At 43.6% G+C, this 15,919-nt stretch overlaps 1 protein-coding gene across 1 annotated transcript; it reads left to right on the top strand.

The window, feature by feature from the left end:
• The first annotated feature begins 2,005 nt into the window (after positions 1 to 2,005).
• anxa5b (annexin A5b) lies at positions 2,006 to 11,112 on the top strand. The gene is made up of 13 exons (XM_076034600.1): positions 2,006 to 2,168; positions 2,447 to 2,498; positions 5,451 to 5,535; positions 5,937 to 6,031; positions 6,903 to 7,016; positions 7,125 to 7,215; positions 7,939 to 8,018; positions 8,111 to 8,161; positions 9,020 to 9,113; positions 9,184 to 9,279; positions 9,373 to 9,431; positions 10,279 to 10,401; positions 10,641 to 11,112. Exons 2-13 carry the CDS (start codon positions 2,496 to 2,498, stop codon positions 10,701 to 10,703), a joined length of 954 nt encoding a protein of 317 aa, XP_075890715.1. The 5' UTR covers positions 2,006 to 2,168; positions 2,447 to 2,495; the 3' UTR covers positions 10,704 to 11,112.
• Positions 11,113 to 15,919: the final 4,807 nt, after the last annotated feature.

Raw genomic sequence — 15,919 nt, 5'->3', positions numbered from 1 at the left:
CTAATTTGCTTCACTCTGAGTTGAAGACAGACATGCTGAAACATTATTGATTTTACAAAGGGTCGTGACAAAGGTGCGTTTGTGTGCGTGCGTGCATGTGTGTGTGTGCATGTGCGCATGCATTTGTGTGCGGACAAAATGGAAAGAATAAGAAAAGCCAGAAAGCAAGATTGCCTGTGGCTTGATGAACTCAGGGTCAGAGGTATATTGCGAGCTATTGAAACCATGCTTCCTCTCCAGCTGACATTCACTGCATATAAATTACATTTGCAAGGGTCTGTTAAAAAGGAGGTAAACAAGACCAAGAGCAGCAGACACTTTCCGAGGATGGAGAAACGAGAACCTTCTCTGGATATTTAGCTGCACTCTGGGAAGCCAAGTTACTTGCTGTGCTGCAACTCTCAACATCTTTCCTCTGAGGACTTAAGGACTAATGCCATCATTGACATTTGCTTTCTCAAGAAACTGGAAATCTATATTTATATATTGATACCAGAGTTGAATTTTCCTTTACAAAATGTTGAAAAGGAATTGAAGGAATCTAACGCTGACTTTGGACACAATTTCCCCGCTGCTCACCAGGATGCCTGCTCCGGCACGCTTTGTCAATGTGACTGGTGTCCCACCTTTGTCGGCTGGTTGGGGATGGAGCACAGGGGTTTACTTAAGTGTTTTTGTCTTTCTCAGCATGCTGCTATCTGTGTTTCTATGGTTTTTACTTCAGCAATCACAACGCTATAGATACAGAAGGTGACAGCGCACAATGACCCAGTGATACTGCTTGAGTAAATCCCTCGGAATGTTTGAATGTTTGGAAATTTTGGAGAAATTGTTTAATAGGGCTTGTGTCTAAATATTTTCTATTTCTGTAAGTCACAACAAGTCACTGAAAATAATACATTTAAGAAATGCTGCCGTCATTGGTATCAAAATTGCTTTGACATCTTAATTTTAAACGGTATAAATTCCCATTTTGTCTCCACATCCTTGTTTTTCTCACTGACTAGCATGGCCTCTCTGTTTAAATTGATCTGTAGCTCTCAGTCCACTAGGTGAGTTATTAACATGGCATGAAGATGACTCACATACATACAGCAAAGACCATTCACTAAGGAAACAATACTAAATCGAACCAAATCCCCAAGATAGAATTCTTTCTTCAATACGTTGTTAATAATAAACCAGCTTGGTTTTCACAATCAGCCATTATATTCTTCACACAGTTGTGGCCATCAAAACCACAGCTAAAATATAGAAATATATATCTAAATAGCAATATAATCAGTCATTCATCATTAGGTAAAGTCAACAAAATCAGCAGAACAGATTTATTTTAAGGTTTACTCATCCCCAGACAAGACTGTGTCAAACATTGTCACTTGATTAAATTTACACAGTGAAGGCTGCCTGACTGTTACACATTAACTTGTAGGTGTGGTCTGACCTTGAAAAGCTCCAAAATGAATATGTAAGTCCTAACAATGAATGAAATGATAATAATCCAAATTGGTTACAGTTACTCACAGCAGACAGCAGAGTAGTTTAAGAATAGACCAGACAGGTAACAAGAGACTGGACAGCCAAATATATATAAAGTGCAGGCCAGAAGGTCTCGCCCTTCCCACAGGGTCTTTGAAACTATTATGATCAACATTCTACATTAGATAAACTAGCGTTTCTTTAAGCTTCTTCTCTTGTCACCAGCAGTGGTGTGTATTGTGTCTTAATGAAACTTTAAATCAAGTAAGTAACGAAAGCTATGGCACGTGTACATGTTTCATTTTAAACAGTAACTTCTGGACTGTTGTCCAATAGGCTTTGTCGTATGTTAAGAACCCAGATGCATCTAAATCATCAACGATTTTAATTTAGATTGCTGCTTCTTACATCCTATTCACAGAAGGATGGCGGGGGAGCCACACCCTACTCATAGTGCTCAATGAAAACATCATTTCCCAGAGTGCCCCAGCAGCAGGGTGCGGGTGGGGCTGTACTCGGGGTCCGTGCGCAATGGGTGTGGCCCACACTTGTGCACAGCAGGACACGCACGCGCGCGGCCAAGAGTATTTCCGTGCGAGATTCGGCGCTGAGACCTCCTTCCACACTTCAGCCTCCGCCGGGTGACCGTGTCTGCACTCCGAGCCTCAGCCGTCGGCATCACTTCCACGGTGAGCACCGCTCCACTATTTCCTCTACTTCCTCCTCCAATACTACCGATAGCCAGGTGACACACTGCCGCCTTACCTGTAGCAGCCTCGCGGTGTTTCCGGAAGTTTGACAGCTGATGCTATTTTCACCATTTCGAGGGAGTCCGGAAGAGTTGATAAAGTTTGGAATGGAGTCGGGGCGGGGGGAGAAGGAGAGTGTATACGAATAAATAGAGTGTTACGGAGATGTAAAGAAGTTTTTACATCCGGTTTCATGTTTCGCTCTTCTCGTTTTTCAGACTTCTTTTTTGCCTTTTGGGAAAAAACAACCCTCCGGAGACCGTCAAAATGGTGAGTCGTCTTTTCAACACAGACTTTCACTTGTGCACCTGAGGGAACTTTTTTAACAGTAAACAAATGGCATTTGTTCAAACAGTCTTTGCGAAAATTCCGTTATTTATGCAAATATTTGACTGACCGCGGCTTTTACTCTCTGCTCTCCAAGACAACGCCCACTTTCCCCCTTATTATATAATAGCAGGAGTTGATCTAAGGCAGGCTGTGTGTAACACTGGTGTGCCAATGCACTGCTGTTAAAACTTTCAATCTTCATTCTGTCCATCTTCAGTTAAGCCAGTCGATGTGGGTGTAATTCTATCCCAAAGAACTGCACTCAACAAAACTTTGTACTTTATACATGATTTTAATTCAAACAAGTTGGGCTGGACCGTTTCCATCCCACGTGAAACATTGTAGTTTTTCTAGTTTTAAGAGTGTGTTTGTATTAAATGTGCATGCCTGTGGGGCTGGAAAGAGGGTTGATTTGGGGAAGTTTAGTGTGTGACTCATGCGGGCCGTTTTCCATTCGGGTGGGTCCCCCTGTGTCTCCACCTCCCTACGTTCAGCACCGATTTCAACGCCAGCCCGTCTCTCTTAAAGGGGAATCGGTTCTCCTGCAGTTTGACTGGGTGGAGTCGCTGTACTTTGCTCTTCTAAACATCGTTATATCCATGACGTTTCACCGCTGCATGGCCACACATGATTTAGTCATAAGGCCAGAGACAGAAAGTATGTTTCTGTGGCAGAAACTGTAGTTCAAAACTAATTTTAAAAAAAACTATTTTTGGGAACCACAATGTGTCGCTAGTCTGATAGATGATACTTTTCATTGCCATTTATGAAAACCATTGCAGAGCCCCACCCTCACAGAGTACTTTACTCCTAAATTTCTTTTGTTAATGTCAGCTACTATGCTGCATCCTCTGACTAAAAATAGTGGCTTTGTTCCAAAGCTCAGCTGTTTGTATGAAACAGCTGTATAAAAAAAAAAAGAAGAAGAAGAAGAAGAAGAAAAAGACTGTATGTACACCTTAATTTTAAGTATAAAATTACTGGATTACACATTGTAACATAAGATGATGCTCATAAAGGACATAAGCCTCCACATATCCCTTCATTAAATCCAAGTAAAACATCCATACATCAAAGATAAACCTTCCAGACATGTAGTCGGTGTTATTTAATTTTTTTAGAATTTGCAATGTCTCTTGTTTGAGGGCAATTAAAACCTCCTCGAACTCAGCAGGCCGCTTGGTTGCAATCAGTGTCATAAATCCAATAATTGCCTGTTCGATTTATATTGACCGCATAAACAGCAGCGTAGCTCTGTAGTCTATTCAACAGCCATCATAGTGGTCAAACACAGTAAAGTGATCCTACAACAGGGGACTTCCCTATCACGCTGATGTCCTGGTGGAACTGTGTGCAGTCTCCGTGGAAACCGCAACAACACTGCGTAGAGGGAGTCATAAAACACGTGTGCTGTAATAAACGGCCGCAGCAGAGACGCTCTCATGTCTGAGCCGACATGTACATATGGTGCGACAACATACCTGACTGAATATCCAGCCCCCCCGACCACCTCCACCACCACCAACCCACCTCCGTTGTTCATGTTGGGACTGGCCCTGCTCGACTCGACCCTAACCTGGCCCTGGCATTCCACTGGAAACTGTCTGAGTTTGGTCACTCTTCTGTTTGTCCCAAGTTGTTTGTCCATCTGGGCGCTGATTCGATTTTGTTGAACTTGTGCTGCTGAGTGTGTCCATCTAGATCTCGTGGCTATTTTGGCAGTTATTCCTGTGGAACACATTGTCGTCAACACTGACTTGTTCTGTCTGCACATTTTTTTCTTCTCTCTTTCTGGGTCGGAATTCCAGCAGCATTACCGCGGTTTTCCTCCCTTACGCATGACATTATTCTTCCTGCGAGCAGAAGAATGCAATCGATAAGGAAACTGGGACTTTTAGGGAACGCCTCGGTATCAGAAAACTCCCGCTTTTGTCAAAATCAATCATCAAGTTAATGTTTTTCCAGCTTTATCAACCGTCGGTGTGGATCGTTTTGTTCGGAGACATCGATTCCGAGTGATCATCAACCGGATATTAGTATACTTTGTCTTTCTGTCTGCCCTCATCACACTTGAATCAGTTTGAGAATGATGATTTGGGAACAAACTGTTTCTGAAATGAATGAGTGGCCTCGCCCCTTTTGCACATCTGTATTCAATGAAGCTGAAATTCTGTGAGTCATTAAGTTCATCTTCAAGTGAAGAAGAAATAAAGAGGCCAGAAGAATTTGATGAGCAACAAGCAAAATACAAACAAACACAAAAGCAGATTTGAGATCTAGCATTGATGTTGGTAACTGGTCAGTACATCTAATCAACAGCTAAAGTGCATTACATATTTTAGAATATTTGAACTTGAGCAATTCTCTTTTATGGTCTTCTTGCCAGAAGAAATGCACATTGAATGAAGGGATGAAAGGTCAAGAAGCTCGAGGCAGCAAGCAAGTGAATTGATATGGGGTCAGATTTCACATGCATAAATGATAAAGCCGGGCCTGCCGCAACACACCTGGCATTACACCGTGACTTCTCCACTAGCGTCTGCACGCACCACCAGACCTTCACATGTCAGCTGTGAATTCAAATCTCCCGTCATCTCCTAAAACTCAATGTGTACGTTTGAATTACGTTAATTGGTATTTACAACAAGCAAACTCTGACTTAAGTAAATGCTGTTTATCCAAGCTGTCGGAGGAGAAATGTGTGTGCGTGCGCTTGTGCGCTGCAAGTTGTCAGTGTTGGCAGGCTCGCTTGAAAAAACAAGAGTCCTAGTCTGCATTTTTTCGCATGTGATCATTGATGTGTTTTCTGCAGCACATAGTAAACGTGTTGAGGCACAGAGAGCTGTCAGAGTCAGAAGCCTTGCTCACGCTGTCTGTTCTTTGCTTTCGCAGGCCGGCAGAGGAACCGTGAAAACCAGCGCAAACTTCAACTCCAGTGCAGATGCCGACGTCTTGCACAAGGCCATGAAGGGGCTGGGTAAGCCGTCTGTGTGCCGCCGTCAGAGTCATCTGATATTTTGTGGGCGGTGGGGCGTGTCAGTCTGTACTACAACTCCGACCAGCCAATGGGAGGACGATCTGAACGTAGTTCCTCTGAAAACAATTGCCGCAGTAATTCCCGGCTGTCTGTGTGCAGCTCCACCCAGACCACGGTCATAAATACATAAACAGAAATGAAACTCGAGTCACTGCCAGTGAACACATCTGCTCGCTTGTGATTTAGCGAGAGATAATTGCCATCCAGTCACCCAGACGTGGCCTGTTCACAATTATGTAATGTGTGTGGACCATCACAGGATGGTGAGAGAGGAAACTTTTCTGCTTCTGCTGGGTAACCTTGCTGCTCTCTGGGTAACCGTGTCTCCGTCTCTGCCGTAGGGACTGACGAGGATGCCATCCTGGAGCTGTTGACAGCACGCAGCAATGCCCAGAGGCAGGAAATCAAGGCTGCCTACAAAACCCTGTTTGGAAAGGTTGGTCTGTCTGCATGCTGGCAAATCACATGAGCAGACAAATTGTGAAAAAGTCCTTTGTTTTTGGTATTCTGCAGACAGCGTAAAGGTAAGGTTTACAGAGAGGTTGGACCAGGAGCAGATGGATGGAGGTGACCCACTTTGTAGGGGAAATAAATATATCAGAAAACAATATGTAGAAAACGTGTGCTGTAATGTCTTTTCAAAAGAAACAAAAGTGTTGGAACAAAATGTGCGCCCAGTGTGTTTAGCTCTTCATTGAAATGACTGATTAAAACACTGATGAATGGTTGAAATACAGCTATTATATTATGTACTGTACTTACTAGTAATATAATTTCTTCAAGTTCGGTGGACCGGATTGAAAAGCTTAACGGGCTGTGGTTTGCCCATGTCTGCTCTAGATGTGTGTTTAAACTTGTTGATTGTCGACTAAGAAGCAAAGCTTTTTCCACTGAATTGAAAAATAGTTCAATATCATTTTAACTGGAGTTGAAGTCACTGGAACCTACTTATTTTTAACGGGAGAAAATGATTTAATCTGCACTTTTTGCCTCAAGGCAAACACTACACACCCATTTTAAACCGAAACCGTTCATATTGTATTGTTTGCAGTTCTTCCTAAAAATAAAACAAATAGTTGGTGAACTCAGAATATCATAAAAGCTGAGTGTTCCTTTGCATATTTGCCCAGGGGTCACTTCCTGTGGCCAATGGAGGTGCTTTTAATCTATTAAATCCTCACAATGTAAAAAGCTTACTCACGACACGGTCACTCTGTTCTGAAAAATAACAATATAGATGACGAAATAATCCTGCAGCCATGCAGAACTTGCATTCCAATTGAAAACTATAACCATCCCACTGACAGGATCTGGTCGATGACTTGAAGGGAGAACTCGGCGGCAAATTTGAGACTCTGATTGTTGGTCTGATGTCCTCGCCCCTTGCTTACGATGTGAAATGCCTCCGTGATGCCATCAAGGTGAGTGCTCGAATTGTGCGATACAAGGCAAGGACGATGAACAAACAGAGTTTATCATTCAAACGCAGTCAGTGGTGGAAGAGATGTTTTGCCTTGTTTGACCTCTAGGGGGCAGGAACGGACGAGAAGGTCCTGGTGGAGATCCTGGCCTCCAGGACCTGCCAGCAGGTGAAGGAGATCGTCGCTGCCTACAGACAAGGTGCATGCACACACACACACACACACACACACACACACACACACGGCAGTGTCACATGTTTTAAACAAAAAGACGGCATCATCATGTGCTGCTTGTTGAAATTCCACCAATAGTTGGCATCTTGGGCAGGAGCCTCTTGGTGTCCGAGGTCTTTCTCTGACTGCCACCTTTGTAAACACAATGCCAGCATAAGTTTCACTCTGTGCGTCCGCTGTATTAATGAGCTGTGGACATCAGCGGAGGCCGTCAGCGGTCACTGGGTTCCGTTCATAAGAAAACTGCAAGCTTAAAGTTGGTCAGTTGGTTTTCCTGATTGTACCAATCACTTTGAGAGGCCTTTGGATGTGATTTAGAGCTGTGCAAATAAAAGTTGATTGACTGATAGATCGATGGATTCGCCAGCGTATCAGAGAGCCACATAAACAAACTAAGCTTGTACTGATTCAGTTCTCAGGCGACAGCTGAATCATCACAAGCTTATTTTGCCCTGTGATAAACGGGCAAAGTAAGCTTGTAATGATTGAGTTATCATTACAGGGTTATCTTATGTTATTGCAGGGCATGTGAACAACTATTAATAACCAAATGACTGGAGTTACTATTACAATGCAGTTCATTGTAACCTCCTGCGTTTGACTTTCACGCAGATCTCTGTGTTCATCACACTGATGTTCTCTCAGAAGTAGCCAGTGAACTGACGCTCTGGCTCCATGTGTTTCTCAGAGTACGACAACGACCTGGAGGAGGACATCTGTGGCGACACCGGCGGCCACTTTAAGAGACTCCTGGTGATTCTGCTGCAGGTAGACGGAGCTGCTTTTCTCTTCTCTTCTCCTCTGCACTCCTCTCCTCTCCTCTCCTCCCCTGTATTAACGGAGGTGTCTCTCCTCCTCAGGCAAACAGGCAGAGGGGCGTCGAGCAGGCCCACATCGAGAGCGACGTTCAGGTGAGTTCTGCCGCTGATTCAAAGTCAGCAAATAGTTCTGCTCCTCACCGTCAATGGTGTCTTTGTCCCTTTGTGTGAGGGTGTGACCGTCACATGTTTGTGCCTGGGATCAAAATACCAGCCTTTGAAACCTCCGTGTCAACATCCTCTGTAATGTGGTTATGGCGCCCTCTGGTGGGGGGGACGTTCCAAAACCTTTTTTTTTTTTTTTTCCATGGTTTTCTTTAAAGGAAGTTAAAGTGGGTCGTGCTGATGAGTCACTGATGTGCGTTAAATGTCAGCCGCAGTTGTTTCGGCCTGACTTGAACTGTTTACCATCATTGTGTTGTGTTTGGCGGATCCCTCAGTGTGTGTGTGTTAAAGGTGTGATCGGCATCAGAGGTTAATCAGTGGCACAGCAGGAAGCTGTTTATATATGAAATGTATTCATGTCGAATTGAAACGACTCCAACATAAGAACAAGGATATTATTTTTTGCTTTTGAAAGACCTGCATGTGAACACGGCAGCTTTAAGAGGATGATTTCACACGATGCTTTATTTCACCGTCTGTGAATTTGTCACTTTTAAACAGAGTGAAACGGAATCTATATGTTTGCATGAGGTCTTTGCCAATAGATTACAGACATGTACTATAACATTCTCCCCAAAGATTCATTATGCATTGCACATGTGCATGTCAAAGGTAAAATGAAGGAATGGCATTGAGCACCAACGTATTTCTAACATTTTCATGTCTTAATAGGAAAGCAGTTGCAGCAGTTTAACCATCACTTCTGATTGGCTCCTGCGCTGCTTAGCCGACCACCTGTTTTCCCTCCTTACCAGCGACAAACATGCTGTGTATCTGTCCCCGCAGGTCCTCTTCAAGGCCGGAGAGGAGAAGTTCGGCACCGACGAGCAGGCCTTCGTCACCATCCTGGGAAACCGCAGCGCCGAGCATCTGAGGAAAGGTGTGTGCAGGAGGTTCAGAGAGGGGCGGTCACGCACGAGGCCAATCACATGACCCCCGTCTCGTTTCAGTGTTCGACGCGTACATGAAGATGACCGGATACGAGATGGAGGAGAGCATCAACAGGGAAACGTCTGGAAACCTGAAAACTCTGCTCCTGGCTGTTGGTAAGGAGCCGCTTCAGTCGGCGCAGACGTGACGACTGTGAACAATGCGGGCAACGTTGAACCGCTTGCGTCTGCTCTCCTGTTCCTCCCCAGTGAAGTGCGCCAGGAGCGTTCCTGCCTACTTCGCTGAGACGCTCTACTATGCAATGAAGGTAAGCTGAAATCCAAGTCTGTCGCAAACCTATTCCAACTAAGGACGCTAATTATCGATTCGTTCAGTAATCGTCAGTTGATCGACCTTATCGATTGATTAACAATTCATTCATAAGCAACGATTTTTCCTGAGAACCTAAATTTCACAATGAAAAATGTCCAAGGAACGCATTAAGTAATGTTGAGGGTCCACTGTGACCCAGTTGTACATCAGAGAACAGTAAAAACAGCCTAAAAGTTTTACATAACATAATTACATATGTTTTGTACATTATGAAATTGTACATAAAAAAAACTGTTTCCTCTCAAAAGTGTTTTTGCTGAATGAAAGCAGAAAAAACTTGACCTAGTTGTCGACCTTTTGACTAATCAAACTTAAACACTGCTAGAGTCCCAGTATGAAATGATTTGTCACTACAGAGACTCTCCTGCTCCTGCTCCTGCTCCTGCTCCTGCTCCTGCTCCTCTAGCAGAGCTGCCCTGTTGCTTTCATCAACAGTGGGAAACTCTTTTGTTCCTTTCCACGCTCTGGTCTCCTCCTGTAGTTTTTGTTTTGTTTGCTGCTGCTGCTGCTGCTGCTGCTCCAAGCATTATTTTTCTGTTTATAGAGGAACAGTTCCACAGACCAACACCTTTTATGCGGCCAGTAACTGCAGGGCATCAGCAGCTTACAAAACACGTCTCTGAATTCTAATGTTCTTAAAAGCCGCTTCTGTAAATAGTTTGTATCCCCGTAGCTTAGCCGAGTGTTTGCAGACAGACAGCGGCTTACCCCCCACACCCCTCCCCCACCACCACCACCACCACCAAAATGATCGTCATGTTGTGCATTTATTTGTGTGGCAGGGCGCCGGGACTGATGACAACACCCTGGTCAGAGTGATGGTCAGCCGCAGCGAGGTGGACATGCTGGACATCAGAGCCGAGTTCAGGAGGATGTTTGCCGGTTCTCTGCACAACATGATCAAGGTGAACACTGAAGAACACCCACCCAACCCAGCAGTTGATGTAGATCAGGCCAAACTTGAAGAAATTATATTAATAGTCAGCAAGTCAGAAAGTAGCTAATTTTTTTTCAGTGTTTTAAGATTAATTTCAATAAAGATAAATTTGTTGGAACGCTTTTGTTCCCACATGTAATTGGGGATTGTGTGACATTGCACTGCCTGCAAATTCACGTTTGAACGAGGCCGGGTGTGTTTTTGCAGGGAGACACCGGCGGCGACTACAGGAAGGCTCTGCTGCTGATCTGCGGCGGGGACGACGCGTAAATTCGGAGACAGGAAAGATCAGCAACCACAACAGAAGTGCCTCGTTCAGTTGGCCCTGCGGCCTGTTGGCACAGAGAAACACCACCTCAACGATCACGACCAAATCTTGTTGTGCGTGTGCGCGCGCCTGTGTTTTGTAACAGCCCATCAGGCCTTTCAAACAATGATTGCATTCATGCACGCTTGTATGAATGCATGAATGTCTTTGAAAGGTAGCTAACCATTTTGTCTTTGTCCAATTTAATTAAGGCCCTGGTCCAGTAACATTTTCAACGTGATATTTATCATATCAGCTTTCTGTGACGATTCAAGTATCAGACCAATTGTTTTGCACTTATATTGGGCACCTGTGTGACGTAAACAATAATGGAATTAATAAAATATTTCAGCAAATGAAGTACAAATAAAAGCATTTGTCGTCTCCTTTTCTGCCCTATGCCGTTTGGGAAAACGTGCAGGGAGAAGTTTCAGCCACTAGAGGGAAGTATATCAGCTTTTATAAAGGCAACTGAAACGCCGTTGCCTTTTGACAGATCAGTCGCTTATCGTTAAACATTTTAAAGCAACGCTGCATAATTATTCAGCTTCTCAAAAGATTTTCTCCATTTACTTTGCTTTTCTTGAACATGTTGGTTGCCACCAACACTTTCAGTCTTAAAGAATTATTTCACACTTGCTTTTGGTGATCTCACAAAAGTATCAGAACAAAATGTCAAGAAAATCTCTCTTGCGAAGTATTTAAGTCCTCCAGGCAGTAATATTACAGAAAAGAACAGACATTTATGGCCTTAAGGGGAGATATTGTATCAGGCTAAAATATATCCACAAGTATTTTATGAACAATCGCCAAGAAAACGTCCAGTAATTCAGGTGAAACATTAAATTCAACTCTCCTTCTGTGTCTACTCTCAGCATTGGCACACTTTTCAACAGGGCAAAAATCACTTGCACAGCACCTTCCATTAGTGACACTTGTTTACAATAGACTGCAGACAAGGCCTCATTCATTCATTCATTCATTCATTCAGTAAGTTCTCTAATGAGGCCCTCCCACGTTTCTCCACAGATACTTCACATCTGCATCTGGTTTCAGAACAGTTTGAGTTCAGCATAAAGAGCAAAAATACAAGCTGATGAAAACCAATCCAACCACTGGCATTAAAGATGTTTTGATTTGAAGTGTGTGTGTGTGTGTGTGTGTGTGTGTGTGTGTATCAAGTCAAATTTATCTATATAGCACATTTCATATGGCAAGCGTAAAACTCAATGGGCTTAAAAAGAAGTAAGGTCATACATAACAAATATATTACATCAACATTTCATATATAAAACAAATAAGAGAAATATAAAATAAGTTTTTACTGATTAGCATAACTAAAAGCTTGTGGGGAAAAAAAAAATTTTAGTCTGCTTTTAAAGGAAGACACTGTTGTAGTAGACCTGAGTTCATGTGGTGGAGAATTCCAAAGAGTAGGACCATAATGACTGATGGCACCATGAGCTGATTTATATTAGGTATGGTAAGCAGACCTCTATTTGATGATCTCAACGGTCTATCTGAGTGTATTCTGAGTGCATGCAACAATGTAGGAGGGAGCTCGGCTGTTCATAGCTTTAAAAACAATAAGAAGTATTTTAAAGTCAATTCTTTGCTTTACTGGTAGCCAGTGAAGAGCAATTAAAACAGCAGTGATGTGTTCACACCTTCTGGTTCTGGTTAACACTCTGGCTGCAGCATTCTGAATAAGCTGGAGTTTATTAAGCGTTTGCTTTGCCAGTCCTGCAAAAAGTCCATTACATTGGACCAGTCTAGTCGACTGGAAATGAATGCGTGAGCCAACTTTTCAGAGTCAGACTGTGACAGCAAAGGTCTAACTTAACTCTAACTGTGTGTGTGCGGGAGGGAGGGGATCCTGGTCCTGTTACAACGTCTCCCTGTTGTTCTTGCGCCGATTGTTGCCACAGAAACAGGCAGCCAATGCCAGGGTCCCAGCAGCAGGGTGTGGGGTCAGGCCACCTCGAGCCACAGCAGGAACAATAAGCCGGGCTCCTCCCATCGCTCTGCCTTGCGTGTTTTGGGGTGCCTGTGTGCGGGCATGTGTCCAGTCAGCTTTGCCAGATCAGAGGAGCGCTGGCCTGTGTTTTGATGTTTTTCTTTACCCCTCCTGACGTGCAGGCCCTTTATTCTCGCCCTCATCTGAAGCTGATGCTCAGTGAACTAAAAATAATGAGCCCAAGTTCACTGTGTCAGACTTAGACTGGCAGGGTTTTTTTTTTCAGCACAACTTTGATGTTTTTGTTATTACTATCATTGAGGATTCTTCCTTTTCTTTTCTTCCTTTTCTTTTCTTTCTTTTGTTTTATTTTAAAGCGAGGAAAAAGATAATGCTCTCCTAACTTAAAAAATATCACCAACACAATTTTTTCTATGTGAAATATATCATCTACTCCACTTGTTCTCCGGACTCGCATAAAAAAACACATATATCTAATAGTAGGTGTAGCCGGGAACTGTTGGTCGCCTTTGGAGGGAAAAAAATTTAGCTGCAACACTGAATGTGCTGATTCGCCAGTAACCGTTATTAATCAAAAACAATCATTTTACATCCCCATGATTTCCACTTTACTGTAATACTCCAACAAGTCCAGTTAAGGTCTCATTATTCTTGGTGAGACATAAAAACTAGATGTTCAGGTAAAATATGACAAAGAAGAAATATAAACTAATTCAAGTCATACACAAAGCATAAATCTAAGAGATTATGAAAAATCATGTTGATATTCACGTTATTTCATTTAGTTACAACATAACGATCCACGTCCTGTTGCTCACAAGTTGCAGAATACTCATAAAGAGTTAAATAAAGAAAGAAGGTGTGAAAGAAGGAACAGCAAGTACTGGTATATGCTAGCGGATTAATGAAGGGTGCAGGTGGGGGGGGGATCAACTGATAAATCAGATACTGGTGAGAACAAGAGTCAGGCGCATATACAGACACTGTGGATTAGACGCACAAGTCAGGATTTATCCCTGAAAAAATGTGGTTCTCGTGGGCTGCAACAGCGTCGAACCCAACCTGTCCTCGACGGGAGGAGAGGTGGAGGCGTTAAATGTTGGGACTTTCTCAGGATTTTGTTTGGCATGTGAGGCGTCGCTGCGCACAACAGCACAACACAAGACGGGACAGGCCGCCCCGGAGCGGCACAACAGTAGAAAAAAGGGACAAACATGCCAAAACACGACTCTGGCTAAACTGTAATCTCAGCTAGCATGTTGTCCTTTGGGGATTTGGTTGTCTCACTGAGGTATTGCTAGCAGCAGAGACGCCTTTCACGGTTAAGCTGTCGTGAAAGAAGCCCACATCCATCTCTAGGGAGCTGGATTCATGGGGGAGATTTTACAGACGAGACATATTATCTAACGCAACAGGTGTGGAGGAAGAGGAGGAGGAGTCTGTGTGTGGAGATGATGTATAGTTGCATAATGGGAGGTTTAGAGCCCAGTTACCTGCAATTCAATATCATGGATTACTGCTCATTGTACTTGGCTCCACCTAAAATTGAAGAACTGAAACTCTTGTGTGATCAGGAAGTTTTCATTTGCCAAACAGATCACTGTGTTAAATGGTGTGCTGATGTTTAACACTATTCATGTATGCCTTGAAGTAGCTCCAGATTGTATTCATGTCAACGCTAACTTGTGTCTCAACGATCAAAAACGGATGAACCAAGAACTCTGAGTGTTTGTTTTGTTTCCACGTCGAAAAGCCCAAAAGGTTCCTCTTAAGAATCAATCATCACGCAGAAAACAATCTCGAGTGGAAATCCAAAGGGAGGATTTGGTGTTTGTACACTCTGCCGTCACTCAGCGGCTTGACATTTGAGTGTGTGCAGGAGTGAATGTATCCTTATGTTTACTGGACAGAGTTACGACTCCCTCCAAGCAAATTCCAATGAATTCCACGCCACTCACACCCTAACGATCGTGAGGAAACTTAAAGATCAACTGCAACTGCGAGGCTGGATTAATTCAGCTATAATTATGTCATCAGAAAAGAAAAGCAGAGACAGGAAGCGAGACGTTGACCTCGCCCATCTGCAGATTAGCAACTCACCGAGTGTTCCGGGCTGGCAGTTGGGGAAAATACCCATCCGAGCCTGATTTTCCACTGATTTGTGAAATAATTCCAAAGATGTACTCTGGCAGATTGGATTGCGTTTACTTCAAAACAACAACCATGGAACCGCAAAAGTGAAGTTTGGGTCTTTTTTCTCCCTTCTTTCCCCATTGATCACCGCTAATTCATTTTACATAAGCTTTAGATTTTGTAAAATCATAATTTATTGCCAAAAGAGACCTCCCACTGTCTATTTCCTGCATCCAACAAGGTCTGGTTTTTGTTTCTCCGGTTCAGTTGAAGCGAGAAAAATGTTTTGTGCACTGATTATGCTAACATTATCGGCGCACAAGCACAAACCACCAAAAAAAGGAAAATTCTGGTAAAGAGTTTTAGGGGGAGTTGCAAGCGCAGCCTGGGCCTGAGTCCAGCCTGTCTAAACTGATCCTGGCGCACATAATCCCGGACCTCCTTCTGATCAGAGCCACAAGATAAGGAGGAATAAATCTATCTAACGACCGGAACCGAGGAGGAGGCATCAGATCCCATAATGCCCAGGACTGGATGTTTTCCTCGTTTCCTCCCTCACCTTTGACCTCTGCCCTCTAACTACTTCCTCTCTCCTCGGAATGTGTCCTTGAGCGCTGAGGAGGGAGGCGGTAAAACAATGTGTGGACAGAAACCCCCTTGTTGCATTAAGAAAAGGAAAATGACGGGCCTCCGCCAAACCGCGGCTGTTTGGTGGACTGCAAAGAGCAGCGGGTCAGAGGTGAGGAAGGTCAAGAGCAGGCAGGAAAGCATAAACTCCACATGTGGGGCGGCACCTGTTTTAGTCCTGCAATCTGTAAACGCTCCTTGAGAAAGTAATGAGAGACGCGGGAAGGAAGCAGCAGCAGCAGAAAATCCTTTCTCCTCACTTACGATAGGAGTTTTATATGCTGAGAGTGCTGCACGGGCACGTCACAAGTGTGGAGGAAAGTTATGAGTGTCAGTTACGGATGATAGGTGTGGATAATGTGTAACTGACATTATTTAATCTGCTGGTTCTTCTCCCCCCCCACCCCCCAACTGAGTTCTATTAGAAAAAATAGTAAATCT

Source organism: Nelusetta ayraudi, unplaced genomic scaffold (assembly GCF_046127955.1).
Source record: "Nelusetta ayraudi isolate G7.1 ecotype Tasmania unplaced genomic scaffold, CSIRO-AGI_Nayr_v1 ptg000004l, whole genome shotgun sequence".
NCBI classification, from domain to species: Eukaryota; Metazoa; Chordata; class Actinopteri; order Tetraodontiformes; family Monacanthidae; genus Nelusetta; species Nelusetta ayraudi.
Note: the sequence above shows the minus strand (reverse complement) of the source record. Positions and strands in the feature narration are given on the sequence as shown.